Source organism: Ornithorhynchus anatinus, chromosome 3 (genome assembly GCF_004115215.2).
Source record: "Ornithorhynchus anatinus isolate Pmale09 chromosome 3, mOrnAna1.pri.v4, whole genome shotgun sequence".
Taxonomy (NCBI): domain Eukaryota; kingdom Metazoa; phylum Chordata; class Mammalia; order Monotremata; family Ornithorhynchidae; genus Ornithorhynchus; species Ornithorhynchus anatinus.
This window is the reverse complement of record NC_041730.1, coordinates 126,175,918-126,189,567: the sequence shown is the minus strand read 5'-3', so window position 1 is coordinate 126,189,567 and position 13,650 is coordinate 126,175,918. Positions and strand designations below refer to the sequence as shown.

Here is a 13,650-nt window from a genome sequence, read left to right as displayed (position 1 = left end):
GCACTTATATAATATCTGTAATTTATTTGTTTTCACTAATATCTCTCTCCCCCTCCAAACTGCAAGCTCTTTGTGGGCAGGGAATGTGTCTGTTTATTATGTTGTACTCTCCCAAGCACTTAGTACAGTGCTCTGCACACAGTAAGTGCTCAATAAATATTATTGACTGACTACTGGGCTAGATACAAAACACAAGACAATCAGGTGGGACACATGGGGCTCACAGTCTAAGAGGGAGAGAGAACAGGCCTTTAATCCCTATTTTAGTGATGTGGAATCTTTGAAAAATTAAGTGATTTGCCCAAGGTCACCCAGCAAGCAAGTGGCAGAGCTGGGATTGGAATCCAAGTCTCCTGACTCCAAGGCCCATGTTCTTTCCACCAAGCCACAGTGCATCTCTGGCCACCGCACCAGTGCACCCAGATAAACTCACACTTCAGGCGTCGCCTCTGAATGCTGTGGTGATCTTGTCAAGCTCCATCAGCACCTTCCTCTATGTCTCTTCTGTCCTGCCCTTCTCCACACCTGTCAGTCCTCTAACTTTTCCGATCCCTCCTGCTGCCTTCTGTGCTCTTCTCTCTACCTCTGCTCATCTTTAGGGAAGCAGCATGGTCTAGTGGATAGAGCACAGGCCTGGGAGTCAGAAGGTCATGGATTCCAATCCCTGCTCTGCCACTTGTCTGCTGTGCATCTTTGGGCAAGCCACTTCACTTCTCTGGGCCTCAGTTACCTCATCTGTAAAATGGGAAGACTGTGAGCCCCATGTGGGACAGGGACTGTGTCCAACCTGATTAGCTTGTCAGAGGTCATGGGTTCTAATTCCAGCTCTGCCACTTCTCTGCTGCGTGACCTTGGGCAAGTCACTTAACTTCTCTGTGCTTCAGTGACCTCATCTGTAAAATGGGGATTAATTAATTAATTTAGGATGGTATTTGTTAAGCGCTTACTATGTGCAAAGCACTGTTCTAAGCGCTGGGGAGGATACAAGGTGATCAAGTTGTCCCACATGGGGCTCATAGTGTTAATCCCCATTTTACAGATGAGGTAACTGAGGCACAGAGAAGTGAAGTGACTTCCCCAAAGTCACACATTTGACAAGTGGCAGAGCCGGGATTAAAACTCATGACCTTTGACTCCCGAGCCTGGGCTCTTTCCACGGAGCCACACTGCTTCCCAATTGAGCCCCATGTGAGACAAGGGACTGTGTCCAACCTGATTTGCTTATATCCACCCCAATAGTAAGCGCTTAACAAATACCACAATTATTATTATCTACCCCAGTGTTTAGAACAGTGCTTGACACATAGTACCATTACCATCATCATCATCATTATTTAATCCCCCTATCTCCCATTACCCCAACTACGGTGCTCTCGGAATAATGAAAGACCAAGTCAAAATGAGAGTATGTTCCTTTTATGAACACAATATAAATACAAGTAAGAAAGTCATCCAAGATTTTCAAAACAGCAGATCGCGACGTAGGTGATTTAAAAAAACAATGCTTTGCTTGCTTTTGCAGTTACACTGCCTTATTCTAGAACACATCTGATACAAAACTATATTCTCATTGCAGTTTTCCATTTGCTATTTGAACAAGACATAGAGAATATTGGATTCTGCATAGAAAATGCTTATAGGCAACACACTGGCATACCCTAACTGGTGCAGGTCTCTCGATTATCTGTGGTTTGAGTTGAGCCCTATCTGGGGTTTTCTCTCGCTTGGATAACTGCAAAAAGGCTGTATGCCTCCTAACTCCAACCAACCTCTCTGAGAAAGCCATTCTTGGGGCAGAGCTTGGGCGAGGCGGGAGCTCAGATGGCCACGCTGTTGGGAATCCGGTCCGGAGACAGGTAGTAATAGGGCAGCTTTTTGTTCTTGTTCCTCTCGGCGATGGTCCCGACGATGACATCCAGGTTCTTGCGAAATTTGGCCATGGCTTCCTTCACGGGCTTCTCGATGAAATGCTCCTCGGGGTAGATGCCAAGGAAGAGCTGGAGGCCCAAGGCGGCCAAGACAGAAAAGGCAGCGCTCTGCGGGTGGCTGGAGACCCTCTGCCCGTCCTCAAGATCCTTAGAACCCTCTAGAGGCCCCCGCCGGCCACCCCCGGCCCACCCCACCGCCCTGAGATGGTCTCTGCAGATCCAGTCTCCCCCAAAGTCCACTACCCATTGGCAGCTGGAGTCCTGGGAACATGTCTGTGGGAATAGTCCTGATGGCCCTTAGAACCCATCTTTTTGGAGTGGGTCGGGGTGACTGGGAAAATTTCCCAATCGCTTCAGAGCTAGATGGACAACACACTAAAACCCCTCAGGACTGGCCATTAAAAAAGGCCAAGTGCCTGAATCAAAGCCTGTTCTCCCTCTGACTTAGGCTGTGAGCCCCATATGGGACGGGGACTATGTTCAACCTGATTAACTTCTATCTACCCCAGCACTTAGATCAATGCTTGACACCCAGTAAGCACTTAATAAATACAACAGCAACAACAGCAATAAGAAGAATGATAATAATACTTAGACTGTGAGCCCCATACGGGACAGGGACTGTGTTCAACCTGATTTACTTGTATCTATCACAACACTTAAAACAGTGCTTAACACCCAGTACAACTGTAATAATACTTAAACTGTGAGCCCCATACAGGACAGGGACTGTGTTCAACCTAATTTACTTGTATCTATCACAACACTTAGAACAGTGCTTAACACCCAGTAAGTGCTTAATATGACAACAACTGTAATAATACTTAGACTGTGAGCCCCATACGGGACAGGGACTGTGTCCAACCTAATTTACTTGTATCTACCCTAGCATTTAGAACAGTGTTTGACACATAGTGCTTTAACAAATACCACAAATAATAATGATGATGGTGATGATAATGATAATAAGAAGAAGAAATGATTTGCTTACTAAAGACAACCCATCTATCACCCGTTCCCTGAAGCAGTGGCCAGTGAGCGGAGGAAACAGTTGAGTCCTATAGGGCTCAGGTTTCTCAGTTCACCTCTTCCTGAGGGTCTTACTCTGTTTCATCCTCCCCTTGGCCCCCTGTTGCCACCCCGTGCCCCCTCCCACCTCAGACCAGTGCCTCCAGGACCGCCCGCCTCCCGCCCGCCGCAGGGACTGACTTCATTTTCCTGGAATTGGCTGAGGGCCCAGACGGCGCCCAGGTGCCAGCAGGAGCGTCCGCGGTCGGGTAGGGTCTCCACGATCCGCTCGATGGTCACCTCGCCCTTGGTGGTGGGCGGAGGGGCCCGCATGGTCGGGGGGGCATTGGGAATCCAGGAGCACCAGTCGTACTGCTCTGGGGAGACACGCAATCAAGCCGGGCACATCCGAGGCCAGGCCCTGCGGCCTCCCGCGGCCCCTACTGTCACCACCACTCCTTCCCCAAGGCTTATCATCCCCCACCTCCCTCTACCCACCATGCTGAGTGAAGACTTCAAAGTCAAACCCACCAGACCCTGTGCCCGGTGGAAGCCCAGTCCAGCAGACACAAAGCCAACAGAGACCCCTTGGCCCTGCCACTGGGAGGACCTCAGGGTCCCACCTCATCATTCACTGTCCTCTGCTGGGAGGACATTTTCTCTGGTGGCCCACCTCAGTCCACCTAGCTGAGGCTGGTCCCTCCCAAGCTTGAAAGCCCAATGGACAGTGACCCGATCCCTTCACTGGATTTGCCCAGAGGGGCCAGAACTCTGCTTTCAGCCCCCCAGCCAGTCTCCCCATTGTCACGGTCTCCCCTCCGCCAGCCTCCCATCCATAATCTCCTTTTTGTCAGTCTCCCATCCGGTCTCTCCATCGTCAGCTTCCAATCCACGCTCTCCCCTCCATCCTAATCCTATCCAGGTTCTCCCCATTGTCAGCCACCCCCAGCCTCCACCTCCGGCAGGACAGTTGAGGCCCAGCAGGCAGTGGAGTCTGCTGGGGAAGACTCAAGGGGGCACAGACCCTGCAACCTCCTTTCGGAGCTGAGTAACCTGAGCTGCCCTGAATAGTAAGCTGCTTGGGGACAGGGATCATTTCCACTAACTCTACTGCACTGCACTCTTACAAGTACTTACCTCAGTGCTCAGCACACGTAAGAGCTCACCCGGTAAGCGCTCAATAAATACCATTGATCGCCTGGGTGATAGCTCTCCACTTCCTCTTTTGGCCTGCTTGATATCCAGCCACCTGGTTGAGGCAGGTGCTGCACTTCAAGGGGGTCACGGCCGGGGTGATGGGTTCCCTTGCCCCCGCGCTGCCCCCCAGCCAGCTTGAGCAGACCCCACCATAGTGGTGGGTGGAAAGCTGGAGTGAGTGGAACCCGCCAACGCCACCGGGAAAACTTACTCCCTTTATTCATCACCCCCGATCCAACCCCACACACTTACGTCTAGATCTGTCAAATGCTAACTTTCTCATTGTGACTCGATCTTGCCTGTCTCACCACCAACACCTAGCCCACGTCCTGCCTCTGGTCTGGAACACCCGCCTTCCTCAAACCTGACAGTCAATTACTCTCCCCCGCTTCAAAGCCTTATTGAAGGCACATCTCCTCCAAGAGGCCTTCCCTAACTAAGCTTCTCTTTCCTCTTCTCCCACTCCCTTCTGCATCACCCTGACTTGCTCCCTCCTCCCAGCCCCACACCACCCATGTACATATCCATAATTTTATTTATTTATATGATGTCTGTCTTCCCCCTTCTAGACTGCAAGCCTGTTGAGGGCAGGGACTGAGTCTATCACTGTATTGTGCTCTCCCAAGTGTTTAGTCAGTGCTTCGAACAGTGCTTGGCACATAATAAGTGCTTAACAAACGCCATTATTATTACAGTGCTCTGCACACAGTATACACTCAATAGATACGATTGAATGAATGAATTCATGTCTGTCACCCCCTTTACTTTGTGGGCAAGGAATGTGTCTTTTATAGAGAAGCAGCATGGCTCAGGGAAAAGAGCCCGGGCTTGGGAGTCAGAGGTCATGGGTTCGAATCCCGGCTCTACCACTTGTCGGCTGTGGGCAAGTCACTTAACTTATCTGTGCCTCAGTTCCCTCATCTGTAAAATGGGGATGAAGACTGCGAGCCTCAAGTGGGACAACGTGATTACCCTGTATCTACCCCAGCACTTAGAACAGTGCTCTGCACATAGTAAGCGCTTAACAAATACTAACATTATTATTATTATTATATTTTTATATTGTGTTCTCCCAAGTGCTTAGTACAGTGCTCTGCACACAGTAAGTCACCAATTAATACCATTGACTGACTGGGGAAACTGGGAGGAGAAACAGCTGTATTGGGGGATGCTGGCCACTGTGTGTCATCCAATGGGGGGCTCTTGGTTTCTGGGTAGGTGGCAGCTGAACCCTACCAGGGCAGGGAGGGGCACCACACAACTCCCTCCCTCCATCTGCCAGGCCTAAGCCCGGGCACCTGCTGCTACTGCTTACCCACTCTCACTGAAGGAGTCTGCCCACACCCCTGCCCACTTCAGAAAGGGAAATGCCCAGCTCCACCATCCCCCTTGGCTCCAGAAGTGCATCTGCCTCGCCCCGGAACAGCACCTGTCCGAAGTTCACTGCCGCATGCTGGGCTGAAGCTGTGAAGATCACCACGGTCAGGTATTCGGAGAGTTTCTCTCTGGTCTTTATGGACTTGGGAAAGCCTGTGAATGGGACATAGACATGAAAAGGGACTCTATAACAGGTATTTATTTCTCCAAAGCTGTTTCTCCTCAATAACAAGGGCTTTGTACAGTCCTCTGCACACAGTAAGCACTCAAATACCATTGATGATAATAATGATAATGTTGGTATTTGTTAAGCGCTTACTATGTGCCGAGCACTGTTCTAAGCACTGGGGTAGATACAGGGTAATCAGGTTGTCCCACGTGAGGCTCACAGTTAATCCCCATTTTACAGATGAGGTAACTGAGGCACAGAGAAGTTAAGTGACTTGCCCACAGTCACACAGCTGACAAGTGGCAGAGCCAGGATTCGAACCCATGACCTTTGGCTCCCAAGCCCGGTCTCTTTCCACTGAGCCACGCTGCTTCTCTATGATAAGCTATGTGCCCAAACTCTGTGCTAAGTCCTGGCATAACCCATGCTGGCCCTGGACTGTGAACTCCTTGAGAACAAGAGTCTGTCTACTATATTATACTGAAGAATTTAACACAGTGCACCAGACACCATAAGTGCTCAATAAATACCATGAATTGACTGATTGATAACTCTCCACCTCCTCTTTTAGCCCATTCAATGTTGAATTTGCAGCCACCTCATGAGGCAAACACTGTGCTTAAATGGGGATCGAGCTGGGGTCCTGGGCGTGCGCCACACTTTCTTGATATGGAAATGGAGATTCAGAGAGGTTCAGTGAATTGCCTAAAATCACACAGCATGCTGTGGCAGATGTGAGGTTAGAACCCAGATCTCCTCGCTCTCCTACTCTTTCCACTAGGTCATGCTCATTCTCACAATAACTCCCTGGAATAGGAAGAGGTAGACTTGTTAAACCCTGTTTTACAGATGAGGAAAGTGAGGCACAGAGAGGCTGTGGCTTACCCAAGGTTGCCCAAAAGGTCAGCGGAACACTGACCCAGGAAGCCTCAAATTTAGCATCCCATGTGGAAAGAGATTAGTGGGTAGCAACTGTGGGCTCATACCTGAGGGGGCATATACATGACCTCTCTGGAAATTGCTCACTTTCCTTCAGGGTCAGGGGGTGAAACAGCACACCAGAAGACCCAAGTCTAATCCCAGATCCACTACTTGCCTTCTGTATAAACTTGAGTGAATCAAATAACTCCTTTATGCCTCAATTTCTGCATCTGTAAAATGGGGATAAGAGCAGCATGGTGTAGTGAATAGAGCACGGGCCTGGGAGTCAGAAGGTCATGGGTTCTAATCCCAGCTCAGCCACTTGTCTGCTGTGTGACCCTGGGCAAATCACGTCACTTCTCTGTGACTCAGTTACCTCATCTGCAAAATGTGGATTGAGACTGAGCCCCACGGGGACAGGGACTCTATCCAACCTGATTTGCTTGAGTCCACCCCAGCGTTTGGTATAGCGCTTGGCATATAGTAAGCACTTAAATACCATAATTATATACCTTTGCTTCCTCTCCCCTTAAATTGTGGGGCAGGAACTATGTCCAACCAATCAGTCAATTAATGGTATTTATTTAATGCTTACTTTGAGCAGTGCAAATGATAATGATGGCATTTGTTAAGCGTTGACTTTCTGCTGAGCACTGTTCTAAGCACTGGAGTAGACATAAGGAAATCGAGTTGGATAGAGTCCCAGTCCCACGTGAGGCTCACAGTCTTCATCCCCATTTTACAGGTGAGATAACCGAGGCACAGAGAAGCGAAGTGACTTGACTAAAATCCCACATCTGATATGTGGCGGAGTCGGGATTAGAACCCATGACCTCTGACTCCCAAGCCCGGGCTCTTTCCACTAGGCCATGTTGCTTCTCTGTCACTTGAGTACAATTCAAGAGTATGAAGACATGGTCCCTGCCCCTACAGAGTTATAATCTGGTGGGCAAGACAGACATTAAAATAAATTACAGATCAATCAATTAATTGTATTGATGGAAAGTTTACTATATGCAGAGCATTGTACCAAGTGCTTATTACTGATGAGAAGAGGCTTTGGAGACATAAATGCCTGATAAATGCCTAAGAGCTTGGGAGAGCACAATATAACAATATAACAGAGCTGATAGACATGTTCCCTGCCCACAACAAATTTGCAGTCTAGAGGGGTAGAAAGACATTAATATAAATGAATGAATTATGGATATGTACAAAAGTCCTGTGGGGCTGGGGAGGACTGTGAGTAAAGGAAACAAAGTGACATAGAAGGGAGTGGGAAAAGAGGAAATGAGGCACATATATGTATATATCTGTAATATATTTATTAATTAATTTACGTATGCATATTATTGTCTTTCTCCACCTCTAGACTGTGAACTTGTTGTAGGCAGGTAATATGCCTGTTTGTTGTTGTACTCTCCCAAGTACTTAGTACAGTGCTTTGCATAGAGTAAGCACTCAAAAAATACGATGGAATGAATGAATGAATGGAAGGCCTCTTGGAGGAGATTCACCTTGAAGGTGAGGAGAGTAATTGTCCGTAAGATACAAAGAGGGAGAGCATTCCAGGCCAGAGGCAGGATGTATGCAAGAAGTCAGCAATGAAATAGATGAGACTGAGGTACGGTGAGTAGAATGGCAGTAGAGGATAGGAGTGGGCTGGTTTGTAGTAGGAGAGCAATGAGGTGAGATTGGAGGGGGCAAGGTGATTGAGTGCTTTAAAACCAAAGGTGAGGAGTTTCTGTTTGATGCAGAGGTGGATGGGCAACCACTGGAGGTTCTTGAGGAGAGGGGAAACATGGACTGAACGTTTTTGTAGAAAAATGATCCGGACAACAGAGTGAAGTATGGACCGGAGTGGGGAGAGACAGGAGGCAGGGAGGCCAGCAAAGGAGGCTGATAGACTAATCAAGGCAGGATAGAATAAATGCTTGGCTTAACATGATAGCAGTTTGAATGGTGAGGAAGGGGTAGATTTTAGCGAAGCTGTGAAGGTTGAACCGACAGGATTTAGTGATTGATTGAATATAGGGATTGAATGAGAGAGATGAGTTGAGGATAATGTCTAGACTACGGGCTTGTAAAACAGGAAGCCAAACCAGAGATGGTAAACTCTTTAGATTAGAATAGCCCATTAGATCATGATATCCCTGTGGGAGCCTTTTTAACTCCAGCGAAGTCTCCTGAGCTCTCGGTCCACCGTCCATGGTAGTGGCTCAATAGATAGACGGGATAGATGGATGGGAGCCTTTCTGGAGGTGGCAGCCGGACCCCTGACGTGGGAGCAGGAGTGGAAGGGCAGAGGTAATAATAATAATAGTAATGTTGGTATTTGTTAAGCGCTTACTATGTGCCGAGCACTGTTCTAAGCGCTGGGTTTGACATAGGGGAATCAGGTTGTCCCACGTGGGGCTCACAGTCTTAATCCCCATTTTACAGATGAGGGAACTGAGGCACAGAGAAGTTAAGTGACTTGCCCACAGTCACACAGCCGACAAGTGGCAGAGCTGGGATTCGAACTCATGAGCCCTGACTCCAAAGCCCATGCTCTTTCCACTGAGCCACGGGCCGGCGGGATACCAGGGGCCTCTATCTGTGCCAGGAAGTGGGGGAGAGAAGCGCAACAGCAGAGAGGAGGGGCCAGGGCTTGCGGGCAGGATGTAGGGCAGACAGGAAATGAGCGGGCAGGAGGTGGGGAAGACTGGGAACAAATGGGAAGTAGGTGGGGAGTACCAGGAATGAGCGGGAAGGATGTGGGGAGGACAGGAAATGAGAGAGCAGGAGGTGGGGAGGACCGAGAACAAATGGGAAGTAGGTGGAAGGCCCAAAAGGAGTGGGGAGAACCGCGATTGAGCAGGAAGGATATGGGGCGGATGGGGAATGAGAGGGCACGAGGTAGGGAATGAGCCGGCAAGAGGTGGGGAGGATCAGGAACGAGTGGGCAAAGGCCCCATACCGGAAGCCTTGCTACCCCTCATGCCGTAGAGGAAGACGTCGTTCACAAAGGCCTGGAGTTCCACGTCCTCAACCACCACCTCGTCGCTCTCATAGTAGATCTCCACCACATCTGTTGTGAAGCTGTAGAGGGAGCAGAGTTAGGACACCCCAGCCAAGCCCCTCTGACTCCGCCCCCGCTGACTGACTGATGATGATGGCATTTGTTGAGCACTTACTATGTGCCAGGCACTGTAAGTGCTGGAGTGGATACGAGCAAATCGGTTTGGACGCAGTCCCGGTCCTACGTGGGGCTCACGGTCTCAATCCCCATTTTACAGATGAGGGAACTGAAACCCAGAGAAGTGAAGCAACCTGCCCAAGGTCTGGAACACTGCTGTCTTCCTGTCGTTCACGCTCTTACCCTTTGTCAGTAAATCAGTGGCATTTTTTGAGTGCTTACTGTGTGCAGAGAGCTGGACTAGATGCTGGGGAAAAGTGCAATATAATATAGTTGGTAGAGACAACTTCTGCCTACCAGGAGCTTACAGTCTTCAGAGGGAGAAAGACAGAAGCAGCATGGCCTAGTGTATCCACAGGCCTGGGAGTCAGAAGAACCTGGGCTCTAATCCTGGCTCTGGCGCTCGTATGTTGTGTGACCTTAGGCAAGTCACTTCTCTGGGCCTCAGTTTCCTCATCTGTCAAATGGGAATTAAGGCTGTGACTCCCATGTGGGTCAGGGACTGTGTCCAACCTGATTAGTTTGTGTCTAACCCAGTGCTCAGAATAGTGCTTGACATATAGTAAGTGCTTAACAAATACCACGATTGTTGTTATTATAAAAGATGGGGAATGGGAGAGTATAAGGATTTGGACAGAAATTCTGTGGGGTTGGGGTGAGTACCAATCAATTATTCAATTTTATTTATTGAGTGTCTACTACATAGAGAACACTGTTCTAAGTGCTTGGGAGAGTACAGTGCAACTGAATTAGCAGACACATTCCCTGCCCATAATGAGCTTAAAGTCTGTAGAGGGTGACAGACATCAGTTTGAATAAATCAAAGTGTTTAAGGGTTTCACAGTCAAATGCCTAGTTTATGTGGAGGGTAGGGCAGATAGGGGAAATTAGGACAGAGTGGAGAGACCACTGTTCTCCCCAACTTCAAAGCCCTCCTCCAGGAAGCCTTTCAAGGTGAACCTCTATTCTTCCTCCTCTCTGTGTCACCTAGGCATTAGATAACACCCTATCCTCCCTACCTCACAAACCCGTAGCTTCGGCCTTGTTGACTTAACTCTCATTCCACCTACAGGTTCAATCTGTCTCCAAAACCTGTCGGTTCCACCTTCACAACATCACTAAAACCCGCCCTTTCCTCTCCATCCAAACTGCTCCTATGCTGATCCAAGCACTTATTCTATTCCGCCTTGACTACTGCATCTGTCTCCTCACTGACTTCCCTGCCTCCTGGCTCTCCCCACTCCCATCCATACTTCACTCAGTTGTATGAACCACACATCAACAGAGACATTCAGTCCGTGTTTCCCCACTCCTCCAGAACCTCCAGTGGCTGCCCATCCACTTCTGCATCAAACAGCAACTTCTTACCATTGGCTTTAAAGCATTCAATCTGCTCACCCCATCCTTCACCTCAGTAATTTCCTACTACAGCCCGGCCTGCACACTCCACTCCTCCAGTGCCGGCTTACTCACTGTGCCCTGATCTTGTCTATCTCACCGCTGTCCCCTTTCCCACATCCTCCCCCTAGCCTGGAATTCCCTCCCCACCCCCTTATATGCCAGACCATTATTGTCTCCATCTTCAAAGCATTACTAAGGGCACATCTCCTCCTCCAAGAGACCTTCCTGGATTAAGCCCTCTTTTCTTCTGCTCGCTCTCCCTTCTATGCCAAACTAACACACTTCCCCCTGCAAAGCCCCAAAAGCTCACCACCTCCAGGAGGCCTTCCCAGGCTAAGCCCCCCTTTCCCTCTGATCCTCTCCCCTCGTCATTGCCCCTCCCCACTCTCTTTGCTCTACCCCCTCTCCTCACCCCACAGCACCTTTGTATATATGTATTTAGCAATAATTATAATTATATTTATTTTTATTAATTATATGCATATATCTATAATTCTGTTTATTTATATTGATGCTATTGATGCCTGTTTACTTGTTTTGATGCCTGTCTCTCCCCTTTTATACTGTGAGCATGTTGTGGGTAGGGACTTATGTATTAAGCAATAATTATAATTATATTTATTTTTATTAATTATATGCATATATCTATAATTCTGTTTATTTATATTGATGCTATTGATGCCTGTTTACTTGTTTTGATGCCTGTCTCTCCCCTTTTATACTGTGAGCATGTTGTGGGTAGGGACTTTCTCTCTTTGTTGCTGAATTGTACTTTCCAAGTGCCTAGTACAGTGCTCACAGTAAGCACTCGATAAATACGACTGAATGGATGAATGAATGCATTTCAATCTGTGACCTTTGGACATTTGATATTCACTCCATCCCCAGCCCCCTCTAGATTGTAACCTCATTATGGGCAGGGAATGAGTCTGCTAATTCTGTTGTATTCTCCCAAGCAGTTAGTACAATGTTCTGCACATAGTAAGTGCTCAATAAATGGAATTGATTGATTTGTATCCATACTCCATGAGCACTTTGATATTCACCCCGTCACCACAGCACTTACATATATATCTTTATACACCGTTGCTTCCCCTTCCTGTAATTTTTCTTGCAGTGGATTGTAAGCTCCTTTTTGTACTCTCATACTCTCCCAGGTGCTTAATACAGTGCTCTACGCATATCAGGCACTCAACAAATACCAGTGATGGTAGGCTCCCTTGAATTTTGCACACCTGTATTTCTCTTTGTGGTCTGTATTGTTCCTGCCCCACCATTCAGGGAAACACAAGTCTGGGGTAGAATGACCCTCTTTCCTTTGGAACTTCCTACAGTGCCTAGCGCAGGGGCCTGCATACCTTGAATGGTCCCTCGACCTTGCCGGTGACCTGGCCCACCGCTAGCTCCCGATGCCTCAGTTTCCCTCCTTAAGGTACTCTACGAGGTTCGAGATTTGAGGGCCTGTCTCTGCTCTCTTTCGCAGCCCTGGCCTGGGAACTCGGTGGAATCCAATGGAGGATCCACGATGGGGATCCTGACAGGACTGAGAGGAGTCAAAGAAGGAGAGAAACTACATCATTCTCCGATGATTTCCTGAGCAGAGCTCACCTCCGTATGGCCTCCCAGACCTTGAGTCCGTCGTCCCGATAGAAATAATATGGGATCTCCTCTTTGCTCTCCATCCCCTGGGCTTTGATGGCTTCTGGGAAGCACAGGGACTTGTAGGTCAACTCCTTCATGGCCCGCTGAACCATCTGGACATGTCCGCCACCCCCGGTGGCATTGGCCTTCGGCAGGAGAAAGAACACTTTAGCTGGGGGAGAGGGGTCTTCCTCTGCTGTCAGCTCCTTGGCTCCCTGGAGGTTCTCTCCTCCCCCATATCCATCTCCCACTGGGCATCTGGCCTACGGGCCAGCAGGTAGAGCAGGGGAGGGGGTGGAAGGCCTCACCTTGTCAAAGAGGCCGCATTCACAGATGAGCTGCTCTCGGGCTTTGGTGTTGATGGCTATGGTGAACCTCACATGAGCAACCAGGAGCTGATGAGAAGAGAAACGGGAATGGGGTTCGATGCGGGGACACTGGGTCATGGCAATGCCCAGATGTGCCAATCGGGCGCCAGTCTCCAGGTAACATCGATGGCGCACCTTATTAGGCCAACTCCAACAGATCCATGGCACTCGCTGGATGCCCCCGGGATATCGGGGAACAAAACTTTAATGCCTTAGCCAATCCAGACATACCCCAGGTTACGACCATCGGGCAGTGTATGCAAACCGAGCGTACGTCCCACGCCACTTGTATATTTACAACTGGATATTTTGTCCAACCACTGCACGGAAGTCACTGCCCTCCCCAACCCTGCCTCATGCCCCGCCCCCATCCCGCTCCTCTGTTCCCAACAACCTTCTGTACCCCAAACTTTCTGTCTCCTAGTTCCTCCTGGCTCTCCTGGCTCTTTCTCATTCCAATTT

The 13,650-nt window shown here is 48.9% G+C and overlaps 1 protein-coding gene across 1 annotated transcript in view; it reads right to left on the bottom strand.

Annotated features, from left to right (window-relative positions):
* Positions 1 to 1,400: 1,400 nt before the first annotated feature.
* The window catches only part of ALOX5 (arachidonate 5-lipoxygenase), a 93,289-nt gene continuing 81,039 nt past the window's right edge, over positions 1,401 to 13,650 (bottom strand). The window contains exons 9-14 of the mRNA XM_029061713.2: positions 13,129 to 13,215; positions 12,788 to 12,966; positions 9,560 to 9,681; positions 5,563 to 5,663; positions 3,138 to 3,308; positions 1,401 to 1,997 (exon numbers count right to left, since the gene is read on the bottom strand). Of these exons, the coding sequence (XP_028917546.1) occupies positions 1,818 to 1,997; positions 3,138 to 3,308; positions 5,563 to 5,663; positions 9,560 to 9,681; positions 12,788 to 12,966; positions 13,129 to 13,215 (840 nt within the window). The 3' untranslated portion in view covers positions 1,401 to 1,817. The remainder of the gene's footprint in view (positions 1,998 to 3,137; positions 3,309 to 5,562; positions 5,664 to 9,559; positions 9,682 to 12,787; positions 12,967 to 13,128; positions 13,216 to 13,650) is intronic.